We start from the raw sequence: 18,557 nt of genomic DNA on the forward strand, positions 1-18,557 counted from the left end.
AATGAACCACTGAGTGTCACAAAACTCATCTTGAATTCACAGAAGGCCAGAAGGCTGCCTTGAGCCCAGGATGGTGATGAGAAGGTACTAATTGTCTCAGTCACACACCTTCAAGACAAATTCTTACAGGTATGCGCCTATTCCTCGATCGGTGAATCCGTAAGTAGACACAAGATGTGAGGGGAATATGCAAGCATATTCGAAGGTTCCTTCAATCAAGCATTAGCCTAACTACTTCCTCATACTTCGAAGAGGAAAGAAGGACGGAGGAATGGAAGCAGACTTCCATTCTCCGCCATGGGGAAGCTTCTGCAAGATGACAGGATACCAAGACAATTAGCTCTAGCCAGGCTGGCATTTCCCGAATCGGGAGCATGGGAGAGGAAGTGGGATGAAAAGAATTGCCGAGACCTGGAAATAGATACTTCTCCTGAAGGAATCCATTCCCAGGTCTCTGCAATGTCACTGCCAGCTCCAGAGACTTGATAAGTATCATTTCATCCAGGAATCTGAAGTAGTCGATACTTCTTTTTCTCTTCCCTTCTTCTCTCCTCCCTTATGGGAAAGAGGGTGGAAAGAGGCACAGTTATGCACACTTTCCTAGAAGGGTAGGAGAGGCTATGTTCCGCAATCTTCTATTGAAGCCTGGGACTTCTTAGGAGTTGAGGGAAGGCTGTCTTGAACTCGAGGTCGAGTCGAGATGACTAAGACCCCAAGGTCTTGGCCACTGTCCAAAGGACAAGGCAGTGCCCTGGTATGAACCTTGAATACTGAGGTATCTGGCAAATCTCAGCAAGAGAAAGGCAGAACCAAGTAAGGTTCGTTCCTAAGGGTCAAGCCAACTTGGGACTTACAAAACCGGAGATCTGAATTGGGACAAAATCCTTCTTCTTAACACCAGAATTGACCACAGAGCTGCAGTTGGCCAGACCCTCCGAGGCAAGAAGAATTCGTATTCTGTCAAGGCAGGGGAGAACCTTGGTGTCTCGACCAGAATGAACCCCTTCTCCAAAGAAGAGAGTTCATCTGGTCGAGAACACTCTCAGAAGCAAGGACTGTGGCGGCCCCCGACACTCTCGGCCCCTCGGGAACTGCAAGGGTTGCTAGCGATGAAGAATATTCATTGAGGGCGTCGCGGTCCTGTCCCGGGGATCCTCGCGTTGACAAATCGGCGTGAAGTTCTCTGAAAAAACGAGGGCGACTGCAACTTGAAGAGGAAGACCCTGCCTTGACAGATCCCATGAAACGCTCCACGGCTACCTGGTTGTACTACAAGACAATCGAGGGACCAACACCCAAAGCACACCAGGAAGCCGAACTCCGAAGAGCTCTCTCTGTCTGTCTCGCGCCTCTCGGAACAACCGAGAGGAAAGCGAACAGGTGAGGAGAAAGAGTACCCCTACCTGTCCTACCAGTAAGACCAGCAGGAGAGGCGGACCGTGAGCAATAATCAACCGAAGGAGATTACCGCTACTCAGGAGGAAGAAGAGTGCTTGTGCCATGGCAAAGTGCTTTACTGGGAGGAGCGAAAAGTTCACTCAACCAGAGCCGAGAACCCGATTCAGAAAACCGAGTGGGGCCGAGCCGAGCTGAGCCGATCACGCGAACGCAATCCAGACTGGGAGGTATGTGGTGGACTGGGAGGCAGGCAGGGCGAGCCGAGCTGAACCAAGCCAGTATCACAAGTGCAACCAAGGCTGGGCAGGGCGAGCAGGCTGGGCGGGGCGAGCAAGCTGAGCGAGCCGAGCCAAGCCGATTGCGCGAACACAATCAGAACTGGACAGGGCGGAACTCGTCTGCCATGAACTATTGCTAGTTTCCCGAACTCTAAACTCCTTCGAAGCCGAGGCCCCTCGAGAAGAAGGTTCTAAGGGGAATTCTGTGTCTGTTATCCTGCATGCTTGAACCCTAAGGTTCAAGACACTAGTATGAAACCCAGCCGAGAAACCGAAGCAGCTGGCAGGCAGTATCCAGACACCTGGCGTCTCGGCACCCAGACACCTGGCGTCTCGGCTCCCAGACACCTGGGTGTCTCGGCACTTTCTCTCATCCTGTGCCTCTTGTCAGGAGAGCGCTCGTGATTCATAGAATTTGAGCTATTCATGACTCCCAAAAATCAGGAGCGGCTGCTTTCTGTTTCCCAAGAGATCGAAAGAGCCAGGCACAGAACCAGTCTTAGATAGACGCAGACTTCCAAGACTGGCAATGAGGGCGTGGCCTCAAGAGGCTGTGCTCTTGCAGCCCCCAAAACGCCAGACCCCACAGGAGAATGCGAATCAGTTCCCGCCTGAGGGAGGGAAGAGCCAACGAGAGAAACTTGTCTCCCAGAAGAGAGTCAGCCCCTTACAAGGCACGCAAGACTCCCGAAGGGAATCTCTTCCCTGCTTCTTCTGATGTTCGAACCGACAGGATCAAGATATCAGGCTGGGAACCCGACCGAGCACTGGCAAGCACTTGGGGAGCGCTTGTGGTGCTGGCAGGAAGAGCTGAGACACCTGGGTGCCTCAGCCCTTTCACTCGCACTGCTCCCGAACTGGGCCGAGGAAATACTCTCCAGACCAGATCAGGATACTCGATATTCCATAGAGTCTCGAGCACTTGGAGCGGCTCGCGAATGAGCGCCCGATGCAGCCCCCATCTTAAGAGGCAGAACCTCTAGGACTGGGAACAGGATCGCAAACCGAGGTCTGTGCGCCCGCGGCTTCCAAAACACAAAACCCAGTTATATGCGAATCGGTTTCCTAACGAGACCCACTGCCTCCTTGGAAGGAGGCAGTCCCTAGACGTCCAAGGGCATCAAGGGGAAGAAGCAGCCTTCCTCTCCTTCGACCGATAGACCCCCTTGGACCTCAGGAGAGGAAGGGAAGAGGCAGCAAAAGACGAAATCGAAGATAAGATGAAGACAGTGGCGGCTACTTCCACAAGGTGACTTCCTTCACCTTCACTGACATCTTCTACAGGATGGTGGACACGAAACATGGTAACCTCCAGGGCAGTCAGGCAGGAACACGACGGAAGCGGCCCAGGACACGACCACCAGGAGAAGCAGCAGGCATGACCAGGACAGCTGATGCAGGAGCAATGGCAGTGGTTCAGAAGGCAGGAGCTACTGCAACAGCCAGGAACGTCACTTTCCACAGGGGGACTTCCTTCACCTTCACACCAACATCTTCTACAGCATGGCGGACATCGTAACCTCTGGGGCAGCTGGCAGGAACACAACAGGAGCAGTCCCGGGCACAACCGCCAGGAGAAGCGGCAGGCATGATCAGGGCAGTCGATGCAGGAGCTACGGCAGCGGTTCAGAAGGCAGGAACTACTGCAATGGCCAGGAACTTCACTTCCACAAGGCGAATTCCTTCACCTTCACGCCGACATCTTCTACAGGATGGCGGACATCGTAACCTCCAGGGCAGCTGGCAAGAACACAACGGAAGCAGCCCCGGGCATGACCACCAGGAGAAGCAGCAGGCACGATCAGGACAGCCGATGCAGGAGCTACGGAAGCGGTTCAGAAGGCAGGAGCTACTGCAACGGCCAGGAACGTCACATGAAAGTTACCAGCAGTGACAGGAATGATGAGGACGGCTGCAGCAGGAGTCATGGAAGAGCCTTCCAGAGCCTGTCATCGAGTTAACAGGAGCGTAACACAGGGAACAGCAGGAGTAGATGGACCACAGATATGCCAGGGGCATTGCCACAGCATACATGAAGTCCAGCAATGACAGTGATCAATCCACAACGCCAGGAACAGAGTCGGAACGATCCCGACGTGGAACTGTCATCCAGCCAGGTATTGTGGTCGATCCCGAAGCAACACTAAATGAATGTCGGGACGCCTTCATGCGAGATATCCCCTGAGATATCCAGCCAACTACTGCTGTGTCTGCGATGCTCACTGTCAACCTGAAAGAAAAAAGCAAAGATGATTAGAGAAGAAAACTCCTCTCGCTACAAGGGGAACTGCCCAACGCAGCGAGAGGAGGTTTCCAAAAAGAGGTCACCCGACCGCCCCACCGACTTCGCCCGACGAGCGAGCGAAGAGGGCGAAGGAGAGAGATCTTTACCAAAGGAGAGATAAGAAAGAACCTATGGGGAGAGAAAAGGACGGAGGGGAGGCCACCAAGAGCGCTGTGGAAGCGTAACTTACAGACGATGCCCGCAACCTCCCACCCGCCCCTCAACTCTCTCAGTGCAGGTGGCGAAAACAACACTCAGCACAAGTAGGAAGGAAGTAGTCATGCCCTTGTACATGGAGGGCAGGAGCCCAAGAATGCCCCCAGTATCTAAATAAAAGGCTACTGGAAGAGAAGCATTACCACTCGGTTATGCGGAGAGATCCGAAACCACATCTGCAACGCATGATGGCCGAAAGCAAACTGGAATGTTTACATCTGGGCAGGCGGGTATTCCCGCCTACCTGGTGGTAGTTACTGCCTAACCACCTTGCTCAAGAGTTTAACGGCCGTTTCCAGCCTACGCTGAAAGTAATTCCTAATGTAAAGGACCGATGGTTTGTATATCGTGTCAGAACAAGTACAGTAAATGTACAGTACTGTGATTGCAGCAAACAGCCATGAAATACTAACAAGCACCTATACACAATGGCAACAAGGATAATTCTGACGAGCTAAAACATTCAAAACACATCTGGTGGAGAACAGGTGTACTAGACAGTCATCCGGGCAGCCATTCGATCTTTTGTTTGGATGCTGGCTCACCTATCGGCACAGAGATATAAGCTATCTTTAACAGTATGTAAGATTCATCCCAAATAATATGTATTATAAACATCAGTGCTCTGACATAAAAATGGCTCCAAATCAAAGATCCAACTAATGTAAGTTCCTCAAAATTATAAAAATATTGTAGATTTTAAGACAATAACTTCTGTTATTATGCTTTTATTTCTAGTAAAATGCAACATAAAGCATAAAAATTACAGCAATAATACCTTTTGATTATTTCCACTTCCAACGACAAATGTACAATCAGACCACTGCCCACTCTGCAAAAGATATCCAGCTCTCTGACTTATTCTAGACATTCCAGTTTGCCAGTCTGTATTTGAAGTACTCTGAGCCATTTTCCTTATCTGCAAACCAAAAAATTGACACTTTTACAATAAAAAAAAAATAGTTTTATATATAATTACCCAGTAATTACATAGCTATTACAGTAGTTTCATATGTTTGGCAGCTAAAATTTTGAAATTCACGGGTTGCTCTAGTTTGTTTTCATGTAGGTGACTTGCCCCACCCACTTTCAGGGGAAAAGACAGGAACAACTTAGCAAAGAGCTTCAATTTGTTTATGCAAGGGGAGAAGGGAGGGCTCCAATCATGTAATTACTGGGTAAGTATATAAAAAACTTTATTTCATTATAAAATGTTATATTTATATAAGTAACTTACCCAGTAATTACGTAGCTGATTCCCACATTGACAGGAGGTGGGATGCATAGACACATCTACCCCAAACATTAGGAACGATAATGAAGTTGAGAATAGAAAAATTTGCTAACATTGAATCAATGTTTGTTGTTTCCTTACCTGATAAGAGAGCTGCTGCAGGTAGATACTGCCTCTGGTTGGCGCTCATTGTGTAGAGGTGAGGCGGTATATCAAAGAATACAAGTTGTTCCTGCCCAGGGAGCAGAACCACAAAATACAACCAGAAAAAATACACAGCCACCTATACCACCCAAAAAATAATAAAAACCAATACCCAAACATTAAAAGCTGGAGGGTACTCCAAGTACACAGTACCCCCAGGCTCTCCTAGGACTCAACACCCTATGCAAGGCAAAGAGATAATAAAAAAGGAATTACTGCTTCCTACGTTTCCTCCCCCAACACCATGCCAGCCACGGATAACAGACCCAAGGTACTGTGCTTACCATAAACTTGTTTCAACGTCACGCAAGTAATGGGAAGTGAACACCAACTTGCACTTCCAAAAAGTCAATTGTAAGATAGATGAGAGGGATAAATTCCGACTGAACGCCAATGAAATGGCGACTGCCCTTTTTTCATGAGCTTTAACTTTACATGAGGGAAAAACCTCTCCACCTCAGGAATGGGCTTCTGATATAAGGTCTCTAAGGAAGAATGCCATGGCATTCTTAGACAGAGGGCATAAGTATACCTTAGTTTAACCAGACCACCAAGCTGATTAACAGCTCTCCTAGGGATGGCCAGAAGAATTAGACATATTTTACGTGGCTAAGAACCAATTGGTTACCTAGCAACGGGACCTACAGTTCATTGTCGAATCCGAACCACATTATACCAAGAAATGAATTTCTATCACCAGAAATAAATTCCTCTAATTCTTCACTGGCCGGCCGGAGACTCGAACGCGGGTCCAGCAGAGTGCTAGCCGAGAACTATACCGACCCATCCAATAAGGAACTAGAGGGCATAAGGGTTTTTCACTGAACATCAAAGACTGCATGAAGTCCCACAAATTCAATGCTTAAGCGCCTTCACAGGACGGAGAGCTCTCTCCTCTTCATCTGGACCCAATTTATTAGTCAGGCTTTTAATTATAAAAGAACGGGGCCAGGGCTTAGATGGTGTCTCATTCTTAGCCAAGAATCCCAGGGGAAAAAGAACTCACTGCATTCCCTTGGGAGAAACTGATTCTTTTATCCAGAGCATGAATTTCAATGGCCCGTTTTGCTGTTGCCAAAGCAACCAGAAAAAGGGTCTTTCTAGTTAGGTTCTCTTAATGAAATTGATTGCATGGGTTCAAAGCGAGGACTAGATAACCATCTGAGCACTATGTCCAGTTCCAAGAGACCACAGATGTTTCCTTTTGTTTGGCGGTGTATCAAAAGACTTAATGAGGCCGAACAAATCTTGGTTAAAGGACAAATCTGTTCCACTGTGTTGGAAGATGGAGCTTAACATGGCTCTGTGTCCCTTTATAGGAGAAGCGGAAAGACTTCTAGATGTTCTTAAATATAGCAGAAAGTCTCTATTTCTGCTACAGAGGTCTGAATAGAGGAGACATTGTGTCTTCTACACCATGCCCTAGAGGTCCCCCACTTGGCCTGATAGACTTTGTCTGAAGATTGCCGTCTACATTTGGCAATAGACTCTGAAGCTGTTCTTGAAAAGCCCTTCTTTCTACGTAATCTGACAGTTTGTAACCTGTCAGGGCCAGAGTACACAAGCTTTGATGAAACTGCCTGAAGTACAGTTGTCTGAGTAGCTGCTGCTTTTGAGGCAGCAACCTCAGGAAATCTGTCAGCAGCTCGAGTAGGTCCGGAAACCACTCCTTCGCTGGCCAAAATGGCGCTATAAAAATCATTGAGACATTTTGGTGAGACTGAAACTTATCACTTGTCTCACCACACTGAACAGTGGAAAAGCATAGAGTCCTTTGTTTGACCAGTCCTGGAACATGGCATCTGTCACCCATGCTAGAGGATCCAGGACTGGCATACAGAACAACGGGAGACGATGGTTTCTGGAAGTAGCGAAAATATCCAATACGGTTTCCCCCACAGTTTCCAAAGGTCTAAGCATACCAGGGGGTCTAGTGTCCACTCCATGGGGAGAACCTGTTTCTGGTAGCTCAATTCGTCCACCAGGACACTGAGTCTTCCTTGAATGAAATGAGTCACTACTCTTGTGTTGTTCTGGTCCATCCAGAGAGGAGGTCTCTCACTCTCGTATAGGGAGAAGGAGAGAGTTCCCCCTTGCTTTTTGATGCAAGACAGGGCAGTCGTGCTCTCTAAATGGACTGCCACTGTCTTGTTGCACACCTCCGATGCTAAAGATTGAAGGCTTAGATGTATCGCCTTTAGTTCCCTGACATTTATATGACAAGATCTCTGCTCCTGGGACCATGTCCTGGAGACTTCTTTGCTCCCCAGAAGAGCTCTCCAACCTAGATCTGATGCATCTGAGAAGAATTCTAGGCTGGGGTTCAGAGGGAGGAGACAGTTTCCTTCCGATAGTTTTCTTTCGCAGCTGCACCAGCATAGTTCTTTCTTTATATCGGAAAAACAAACGTGTCTAGGAGATTCTTCCTGTCCCAGCTGACCCTTAGAAAAAACTGTAGAGGTCTCATATGAAGCCTGCCTAGGAAGACGAACTGCTCTATGGAAGACAAGGTGCCCAAATGACTCATCCATCTGTTGGCCGAGCAGTTGTTGAGAGTCAAGATCCCATTTACCGTCTTCAGGCAAGACTATTCTCTTCGGGGCTGGGAAAGCCCAAAAACCCCGAGAGTCCATCCTATCCCTAAATAATGAATCTCCTGAGAAGGAGTCAGCTGGGATTTCTGTACAGTGATGAGAAGGCCCAAATCCTGGGCCAGGAGAAGGGTTCTCCGAAGGTCCTCTGTACATTAGTCTCTCAATCAGGACTGAAGGAGCCAATCGTCGAGGTAAAGGGATACTTTAATTCCCATCAGATGTAGCCACTTTGCAAGGGGAGCAAGAACTCTGGTGAAAACCTGGGGGGCCATCAAGAGACCGAAACACAAGGCACGAAACTGGAACACCTTGCCCTCAAAAACAAACCTGAGTTCCTTGAGTCTGGGTGGATAGGGACATGGAAGTATGCATCTTGCATATCTATGGACGTCATCCAATCTCCCTGGCAAATGGATGAAAGGACTGTTTGGTTGGTTTCCACTTTGAATTTTGTCTTTTGGACAAAAAGATTTTGGGTGCTGACATTTTAGACAGATCTCCAGCCTCCTGATGACTTGGGGACTACAAACAGTCAGTTGTAGAACCCTAGAGAATAAATGTCTTCGACCGTCTCTATAGCTCCCTTCCTGAAGAGGGACGAAACTTCTAGCGAGAGGGCTACAAACCTCTTTGAGCCTGACGAGTAAGCTGTCAATGCAACAGGCGTGCTGACTAAAGGAGGCTTCTGCACAAAGGATATTGTTTTACCGTTCCTCAGGACATTGACTATCCAGGGTTCTGCTCCCTTCTCCTCCCAACACTCCCAGAAGAGAAGAAGCCTGGCTCCTACATGAGTATGGAGGACATTGTCCTCATTTCCTAGAGGAAGATCCAGAGGCAGACTTCTTAACGGAGCGAGGCGCAAAATGGACGTTAGATCTTGAACTAGAGTGAGTCCTTTGCCTGCTGCTGCGAAAGGGATGCATCTGTAGAGGTGTTGCTGCTCTGGAACCAAAAATGGTCATCTCTTTTGGGCATCTAGAGGACTGGGTCAGAAGATCTTGGGTAATCTTCTTTTGAAGATCGGAAGGTATACCAAGAACTGTAGCTTGCGGAAAAAGATGAAGATGATCTAAGGGAGAAAACAGGAGTGCCGATCTTTGCGAGGGAGTCACTCCCTTAAATGTGAACGAGCACTAAAGCTCTTTTCTTCAATATGCCCATAGCATAAAGGGAGGCCAATTCTTGGGAACCATCCCTGATCCCCTTGTCAATAAAAGAAAGGACTCAAAGCCAGTCAGTGGAAGAATCCTGGGGCAAAACCGTGCAGTCTCTGATCTTGCGAGCTAGAGCACCCACTGACCCATCCAAGAAGCTCATAACTTCAAAAACTTTAAACAAGTTTTTTAAAAGATGAGCCAATTCTGCCGTGGAGAACATTATCTTCACTGACGTAAATGCCAATCTTCGGACCGAATCTATCAACCCGGAGAAGTCCCCCTCGGAGAAGGCAGAAACTCCCAAGGAAGGAGCTTCCCCTGTGGTATAAGACCGGTATCTCTCCCGAGAAAACCTGGAAGGAGGAAAACTGAAGGCAGCTCCACCTTGGTCCTTCTCTGTGAGCCATCCTTCCACTTCATTTATAGCCTTCTTCACTGAAGAAGAGTACCATCTTAGGTAATCTCGAAGACCCATAAGTCTGAGACTCCATTAAAAAGGCAGACGCAGGCAAGGAAGGTGCTGCTGGAGAAAAGAAACTTGGGAAAGTAGCAAGCAGAAATCTCAACAATAAGGCATAAGCTGAAGAGGGAGTGTCCTGGTCCACCACCTCTTCTTCATCAGAAGATATTGGCAACAAAGACAAGTCTGCTGAGTTTGAGGAGCTGCCGGAGCCTTCATGAGCAGGCTTAAAATACTGTCCAGCTTACTCTGAATAGGGTCCAAAATAGCTGCGGGCACCTGAATACCAGAGGCAGGAGCCTGGGTATGAGGAGTCACTTGTGCAGACGAAGGCTCTGGGCACTGCACTGAAGAAACTCCAACCAAAGGAAGAGGATATAGGGACGACGATCAATGAAGTACGATGAACAGATGAATTTTGACGTGTGGCTGCCAATGGGCGTTCTGACCTGGGAGTTCGGGCGCTACTGTACGTTCAGGAGCCACTGGGCGCTTGGGTGCTACCAGGTACTCTGGTGCTACTGGGCACTCAACTTCCAAAGGGAACTCCAATACTGCTTGGAGCTCAATGGCTCTTGGTTGCAACCTGGGATACATCAACAGGCTGAACCAAGGGGGCGACTACTCATGGGCAGACCCCACCAACCTCCCTTAGGCTACCAGTTTGACTCCTTCCAGGTTTTGGGGAGTATGCCAGGGACCTTTGCCTAGGAGAATCAGCGAGACGAGCAGCCACCTACTCCACCAACACTTTACTAGCACTGGGCGCTACTGGGCGCTCTGAATCACTCTTCTTGTCCATTAGGACTTTCACTGAAGATGCTAATTGGGCAATGGATTCCACTATCAACTCAAATCTTTTATCAATTTTCAACTCAAGGCTGGCCATGGGGTTGGATTTGGAAGTGTGGGAGCCAGGCAAAGGAGAGGGCGGAATAGTTAGGGGTTGGAATGGGGATCATTGAAATCAAGGAACATTAGAATCAGATTTGGCAATAGACGATTCCTGGCTAGCTAACAACTTACTACTCTCCGCCCTAGCAGTCGCCTTTCTCTTCTTGTTCCTAGCCAATTTCTTTAAATGAGATTCCAAAGTCTTCCACTTTTTAATGTACCAATCTGTGCACACTCTTGACATCTCAAATCAACAGAGCACACCTGCCCCTACATACTATGCACATCATATGCGAATAGTATGATTCTTTAGTCAGTTGTGTATTGCAGCCTTTGCTGCAATACCTAAAGCTAGATACACTTGAGTCAGACATCATGAAAGCCAAGTAATAAGTCAAAATTGGGGAAAAAACGTCGAAATCAATTGATAAGGTCTCAATAAAGAAAAACCTGTCACTAGCTAAAATGCTGAAAGGCTACCGATAGAAGAATACTTCACCAATTGCCAATGAAAACAGCCAGAAAAGTAATGACCAATGAAAACAACAGGAAAGTAATGAATTCCAAAAATTAAAGCTGCTGCCAACAAGTGGTCTACGGTCATCAATTGGCAGAAACAAATTGAAGCTCTTTGGTAAGTTGTTCCTCGCTTTCCCCTGAAAGCGGGTGGGGCGAGCCACCTACCCTAAAACAAACTAGTGCGACCAAAATTTTAGCTGCCAAATGTGTGAAACTAATAGCTATGTAATTACTACGTAAGTTACTTATAAAAAATTTTCCTTTAATCATGAAATATCTATACCATAAATTCCTGTTAGATGAGATAAAGTGTTTTGAAAAATCTGAAATCGTTACAGTACTTTATAAATTTCTTATTGAGGTGACACCACTTTCCTAAAAAAGATAAAATAAAGTTCTCTCTAAGCCACCAAGGTTCATCACTTCACCCATAGAGCATGGCCAAATCTACATTGTGGTAGTAGAGGCAGTCCTTGAAAATGATGGTTTGAATATAAAACAAGTTGTTTACGCAATAATTCAGTATGCTGATACAAGATTTTTTTTTTTTTTTTACAAAGGAGGCTAATGATATCTGGGCTGTTCAGCACAAAACTTAACCCATTCAACTTGTGAAATTATCAGGTTGGTATTAGGTACATGAGAAAACAAGAATCAGATCTGGTTACTTCAAATATAGTATAAGGTATCACATCTGCAGTGGATGTCCTCATTTTACCTGTGCTCAAGTTGCAGACTCAGAAGAATGGGTAACAAGTTCTTTCTAATGCCTACAGACCTTAAAAGTAGGCAGCAACTCACAGCATACTGCAGAGTGCTGCTTGGGATACAGAATGACTGTGGAACCTTTATAAAAAAGACTGCATGCAGACTACTTAGTTAACACAAAAGCTCTCAAGAATAATGTATCAAAGGTGAAGTCTTGGTAAGAATTGAGGTAAACAAGCTTGGTCACCAACACTGCTTATCTAGGTGTCAAGAGTACCAGTGGGTACATTTCCAAAATAAACTTCTAAAGTTAAATAACATTTTCCAGGTCTGGCTTCATGAACTTTGGCATCAGGTAAAGTGAACTTGAAGAACACAGCAAACAAATTCTTTTCATAATAATTATCAACCTAAATATGAGCAAAGTATCTGGAACTGTTTTTTGTGCAATGTTGGTGATTCCTGTTAACCAGACTGTAACGGTATCATGGATCCTAAACGATGAGTGTCTGATGTTATAAAATAGAATAACAGAATTGTAACAGGGCACAGAAAGACATCTCACTACAGACTCTAGTGATGTCACTGTCATCGCTTGTCTCATACATGACTTTGTAATCCATATGCTTCAGTATCTATGACCTTTATCTTGCACACAGAGCAATACTGCCATGTTAATCAACTGCATTGCTGATTTATCTTTGTATAATGAAAGAGCAAAAATAAACCCTATACTGTAAGGTAATTGTGACATGATATCAGTGTGTACATGAACACCTGCACTACTGTGAGAAAGCTCCAATACTTTCTTTGTTACTCCTCTACAAAACTTTCATTGTTACTCCTCTACAATATAACTACAATAATGTTTAAAAATAAGTTGTACTTTTCCTAGGTACAAACACTAGAGGCTTTTACATAACAGTATCCTTCAGCATGAGCTGGAACTGTCATTAAAAACTTGGAAACAAGGTATTGTAGTTAATAAGTGGAGATAAGGGGGAGTGGGGGAGTATCCCTCATTTACAGATCATCACACTCACTTTTCCTTCAGCCCTAGTGACTAAGCAGGGCAGTTGAACTGGGTTTAACTATATAAGAGACTGATTTGTATGCCTAATCAAAATGACATTTTTATAATAAAATATGATTTTATATATACTTATCAAGTAATTACATTGCTATTAGTTCTTACTTTCGTGGCGGCTTAAGTTTTATCAAATTCGCGGTAGTGCTCTATTGTTTTGGTGTAGGTAACTGACCCCGCCCACTTTCAGGGGAGAATACATACAACCCGGCTCAAGAGCTCAGCTCGTTCATGCTTTATGTCATTTTTATATAAGTACCTTACCAAGTAATTACACTACTGAATCCCACAAAAACAGATGGGATACATGGATACAAACTACTCAAAATCACTCAAGTAATGGAGATGAATTTGAAATAGATATAGCCTATAGCCAGCATTGGTAAATGCTTGCTTTAACCTTACCTGGTGAGAGAGCTACAGCAGACGGATACTGCCTCTGGTCGGTGCTCATTATCATCCCGTTGTGGCGCAGCAGTAAAGCTGAGGGTTGCCTCTACTCCAGTGGGTGCCTTGCAACCAAGGAGTGCTCCGATGGTTACCAATGCATCATAACAAATACAGAATGCCCTTACCTTGGGCACAGTACAAGAAAATCAACCAGATGAAACTGTTACCTACACACCACATAAAAACCAAACCCCCAACCATTAAAAAGAATGACTGGTGGGTCCTCCAGGTACACAGTACCCCTGGGGGCTTCCCATAACTTGATTACCTGAAACAAGGTGAGGAGATAGAGAAAATAGAGGATATACTCCTATCCTCCCTCCCCTAGTACAATGCCAGCTAAAGAAAACAGACCTAATGCACTGCAGTTTTCATAAGTAGTCTCTTGTACGTAATGAGAGGCAAAAACAGATCTACATTTCCAATACGTAGACTGAAGTATTGTGGAGACAGATAGATTGCCTTTAAATGACAGCGAAGTGGCAACTGCCCTAATTTCGTGGGCTTTAACTTTCGACAAGGGTAGTACCTCTTCCTGAATATCCTGTGGGATTCAGAAATTACTTCTCTTAGAAAGAAGGACATTGCGTTCCTGGACATAGAATGAGATAGTTCTTCACTGAACACCAGAGGTTGTGAGAGGGACCTCTGATGTTTTTAGTTCTCTCAAGATAACACTTTAGGGCTCTAACCGGACAGAGTACTCTCTCCTGGTCTGTTGGACTGACAATACTTGTCAGATTCTTGATAGAGAAAGAACGAGGCCAGGGATTGGATGTGGTTTCATTCTTGGCTAAGAACCCAAGAGTGAATATGTAGACTGCATCCCCTTGTGAGAGGCCAACTTGCTTGTCCAAGGCCTGCAATTCGCTAATTCTTTTGGCTGTGGCCAAGGCAACAAAAAGGAGGGTTTTCCTTGTTAAGTCCCTCAGAGATGAAGCGTGAAGGGGCTCAAAAGAGGTCCTGAGAGCCAACAAAGTAAGACATCTAAGTTCCATGGTATAGAAGTTAGTTTGTCTTGTTTCAAAGTATCAAAAGATTTAAATAAGTCATTAATATCATGACTTGTAGCAAGATTTAGGCCTCTATGCCTGAACACCGAATTAAGCATGGCCCTATAGCCCTTGATAGTTGAAGTCACTAGTCCATGGGAAGACTTCAGACAGAGCAAGAAGTCCACTATTTGTGCTAAAGTGGTTTCAGAAGACGAAATGCTGCATCTTCAACACCAGCTGCCGAAGACTGACCACTTAGCCTGGTAGACGTTGGAGGAGGATTGCCGCCTACAGGTGGCATTAGCCTTTTCAGCTGCTTTTAAAAAGTCTTTTGCTGTGACAAGCTTCCTGACAGTCTGAAGCTTGTTAGTGTGAGAGTGGACAAACCTTGATGAAAATGATGGAAATGGGGTTGCTTGAAAAGACTTCGACGCTGTGGTAGGAGTCTTGGGAAGTCCACCAACAGGCTGAGGAGGTCCAGAAACCAATCCCTCTGTGGCCAAAACAGGACGACAAGGGTCATCGAACAGTTGTTGTTATGTGACTGAAACTTGTTGATGACTTCCCTCACCATGCTGAATGGTGGGAAGGCATACATGCCCAGGTTGGACCATGTCCTGGAGTATTGCATCCGTTGCCCAAGCCTGATGGTCCAGGATTGGAGAGCAATACAAAGAGGAAGATAGTGATTCTTCAACGTTGCAAACAGGTCTATCGACGGCTTCTCCCACCGTTTCCACAGGTCAGTGCACACCTGTGGATTCAGTGTCCATTCCATTGGTAGAACTTGTTTGCAGCGACTTAATTTGTCCGCAAGGACGTTCAATTTGCCATGAATAAAGTGGGTGACAATCCAGGTGTGGTTGTTCTGGGTCCAAATGAGGAGATCTTTGGTTGCTTGGCAAAGAGAGAAGGAATGCGTGCCTCCCTGATTCTTGATGTAGGCCAACATTGTTGTCCAAGTGTACAGTGACCATCTCGTCGCAAGTCACTGAAGCGAGCGAAATGTTGGAGGGCCAAGTGCACTGCTTTCAGCGCCCTCACATTGATGTGGAGTTCCTTTTCTTCTTGCGAGCAAGTCCCTGCAACTTTCAAATCCTGCAGATGAGCCCCCAACCCAGATCTGAAGCGTCGGAAAATAAGGTTAGGCTTGGGTTCAACGGATGTAATGATCTCCCGACTGAGAATCTTCCTTCTACGAGCCACCACCAAAGGCCCTCCTTGATTTCGTGAGTGGTGGGGAAGGCAAATTAATCTGGGAGGGTCTACCTGCACCAACTGGCCTTGAGGAAGAACTGTAGGAGTCTTGTGTGAAGTCTCCTTAAAGGCACAAACTTCTCTATGGATGATAGGGTGCCTAGGAGGCTCATCCACTAGTTGGCTGAGCAGGAAGGGTGAGCAAGGAATTTCTGAACAGTCTGCAGGCAGGATTGAATTCTTCTCTGTGAGCCCAAACACTCTGAGAATCAATCGTCATTCTCAAATACAGAATCGACTGAGTTGGGACTGATATCCAGCTCTGCCCCCTCAAAAGGGCTGTTGCTGCAACAGAGAGGCAACACTGGTACTGGAGGAGGCCACAGGCATATGACTCAGCTGCTGAGGACATTTTGTAGACTGCACGAATAAGTCTTACATTGCCTTCTTCTGTAACTCAGAAGCTACGTGCTTTAAAGTAGCACTAGGGAACAGACTACCACGATCCATAGGGAGGGACTGACTCCTTTTGTGATAAAAGAGCACCAAAACTCCCTCTTCTTAAGGATGCCTTACGAAAACAACGCAGCCAGTTCATGCGAGGCGTCACGAATCGTTTTGTCCACTTAAGACAATACTGCTAACAAATCCGCTGAAAAGTTGTCTTGGAGGCTGTCACAGTTGTCAATTTTCTTCGTCAAAGCTCCCACGGTCCAATCCAGGAAGCTGAATATCTCATAGACTTGAACCCTTAGTGGACGGATCCCCTCATGAGAGGATCTAAAACAGGTTTTGGGTGGTGGACAGATCCCCTCATGAGAGGATCTAAAACAGGTTTTGGGTGATGGAAGGATCCCCTCAGAGGAATATTAATATTACGCACCATATGATTTGGCTGTATCGAGCGGGAAAGAGTTTCTATCACTTCAATGGCCCATAAATGAATGGTGGCAACTTTAGAATTCAGCTCAGCTCAATCAGTGGGCACCCTCAGGGAGATCAGTATTTTTCTTGACTTCATGGGGGGATGTCTTGCTCCTCTCTCTCCCATGATGTCTTTTTATTTATTTGATTGATCATAAATACAACCAGGGATTGCTTTTGGCTTTAGTTCTTATCTTTTATGATATGATGTCAGTTATAATTGTAATTTTGCAGAGAAAAGTGCAAAGAAATATTAAAAAAACATACCTCCAAAAAAGTTACTGCATCTCCCGATCTTAGTAAATTTATGTAAATATTTTACAACAAAATCCTCAAAATTTGTTATTGATTTTAGTTATCTGTTATGATACTGTGCGAGCTGTAATTATAATTTTACAAAATAAAATAAAATACATTATTAAAAAAACATGTATAACTTGGTAAAATTTAAGCGTGTTTTGTAAAACAGGCCCCACACAGAATTGTAAATAGTCACTTTCAACTTCCCATGAAAGGTAGGGAAAATTTTTTAGTGTTTTTTTTCTTGTACCTTGTGCATTTGCATATCTTCTGCTTTCCATTGATGTGTTTTTTCTTAAAATGGCCAACCTTAAAGTTTACCTGGTCTGGAGGGTTGCATGATAAATAATTAGCCCATCCCTTATGGGTTAAACAAGCCTTTCACTAAATGATCCAACTCCAAAGACGATAAGAAGATTGACAGCGGCGAATGCCGACCTACGTGTTGAGCTGATCAAGCCAGAGAAGTCCCCCCGGGAGGAGGCAGACACTCCCAAAGAAGGGGCTTCCCGGTGGCGTAGGAACGATACCTCCTATTCGCCAGGTGAGGAGGAGGGGCACAAAAAGCAGCCTTCCCGAGATCCCTCTTCTTGGACAACCAACCTTTGATATGGGATAAGGCTTTCTTCAAAGAACAGGAGAGCACCATCTTTGGCAGATTAGCGGTGCCTGCAGGTGCCTCATCATAAAGGTTACAAGGAAGCAGAGGAGTGTGCTCAGGGGCTGCAGGCCTTTTCAATGGCCTGGAAGACTTGGGAGAGCACTAACTATGACCCCTGTCTGAGTTGGAATCGGAGCCACTCGATGACAAGGCATGTACATTCACCTGGACACCTTTCCAGTGACTGTCTACTGAGTCCTGGGAATGCACAACAGGCTCAGCTGAGGGGGCAACTACCCGTGGGCAAACCCCACCGACCTCCCTTGGACGTTCAGTTTGCCTCCTCCCAGGGTTAGGGAAGTTTGGCAGGGACATTAGTCTAGGAGTGTCGGTGGGATAAGTAGTCACCTGCTCCACTGACAAAACACCAGCACCAACATTATGCACATTCATTTGATCCATCAGGATCTTAACTGAAGCCCCAGGATGGGTTAATGTATCCACTAAGACGTCAAACTTCATATCTACCCTGGCTTTGAGGCTGGCTAAGGCACTGGGCTCGGAAGATTGTGATCCAGAATACAGTAATAGGACTTGAAATAGGGGAAAAGGCAGTCACAGCAGTCGAAAGAACAGATACTTCAGGAGAATGAGATGATCTCTCTCTCTCTCTCTCTCTCTCTCTCTCTCTCTCTCTCTCTCTCTCTCTCTCTCTCTCTCTCTCTTTTCCTGATCCCTCTTCCTCTCTACACTTGTCACAATCTCTCTCTCTGTAGCTGCACATGAGGACCAGCTTCTCCAAGGATGACAAGCAACTGAGAACAACTTGCCACTGACAAGCTGGTTGTTACTGTCGAGACAGAAACAACTGTGCTGCCTCTCTGAATTTGCTGATACGCAGGTCTGAGAGGTAGACTCTTGCTGCTGCCATATCTATCAGCATCCCCAGATACTTTACCTCCGCTTGGGTGTGAGATTGGACTTCTCGAAATTGATCAGGACTCCCAGGTTGCAACAAAATTTGATAAGTTGGTCTCTGTCCCGGAGCAACTGT

General features: G+C 45.9%; 1 protein-coding gene across 7 annotated transcripts in view; it reads right to left on the reverse strand.

Moving 5' to 3' along the window:
* LOC136848877 (BTB/POZ domain-containing protein 6-B-like) overlaps nucleotides 1-18,557 on the reverse strand; it is a 309,776-nt gene that overhangs the window by 242,201 nt on the left and 49,018 nt on the right. For all 7 annotated transcript variants that reach the window (XM_067121709.1, XM_067121737.1, XM_067121734.1 and 4 more), the window contains exon 2: nucleotides 4,955-5,095. In XM_067121709.1, coding sequence (XP_066977810.1) covers nucleotides 4,955-5,095 — 141 coding nt within the window. The remainder of the gene's footprint in view (nucleotides 1-4,954; nucleotides 5,096-18,557) is intronic.

This window comes from Macrobrachium rosenbergii, chromosome 2 (genome assembly GCF_040412425.1).
Source record: "Macrobrachium rosenbergii isolate ZJJX-2024 chromosome 2, ASM4041242v1, whole genome shotgun sequence".
Lineage (NCBI taxonomy): Eukaryota > Metazoa > Arthropoda > Malacostraca > Decapoda > Palaemonidae > Macrobrachium > Macrobrachium rosenbergii.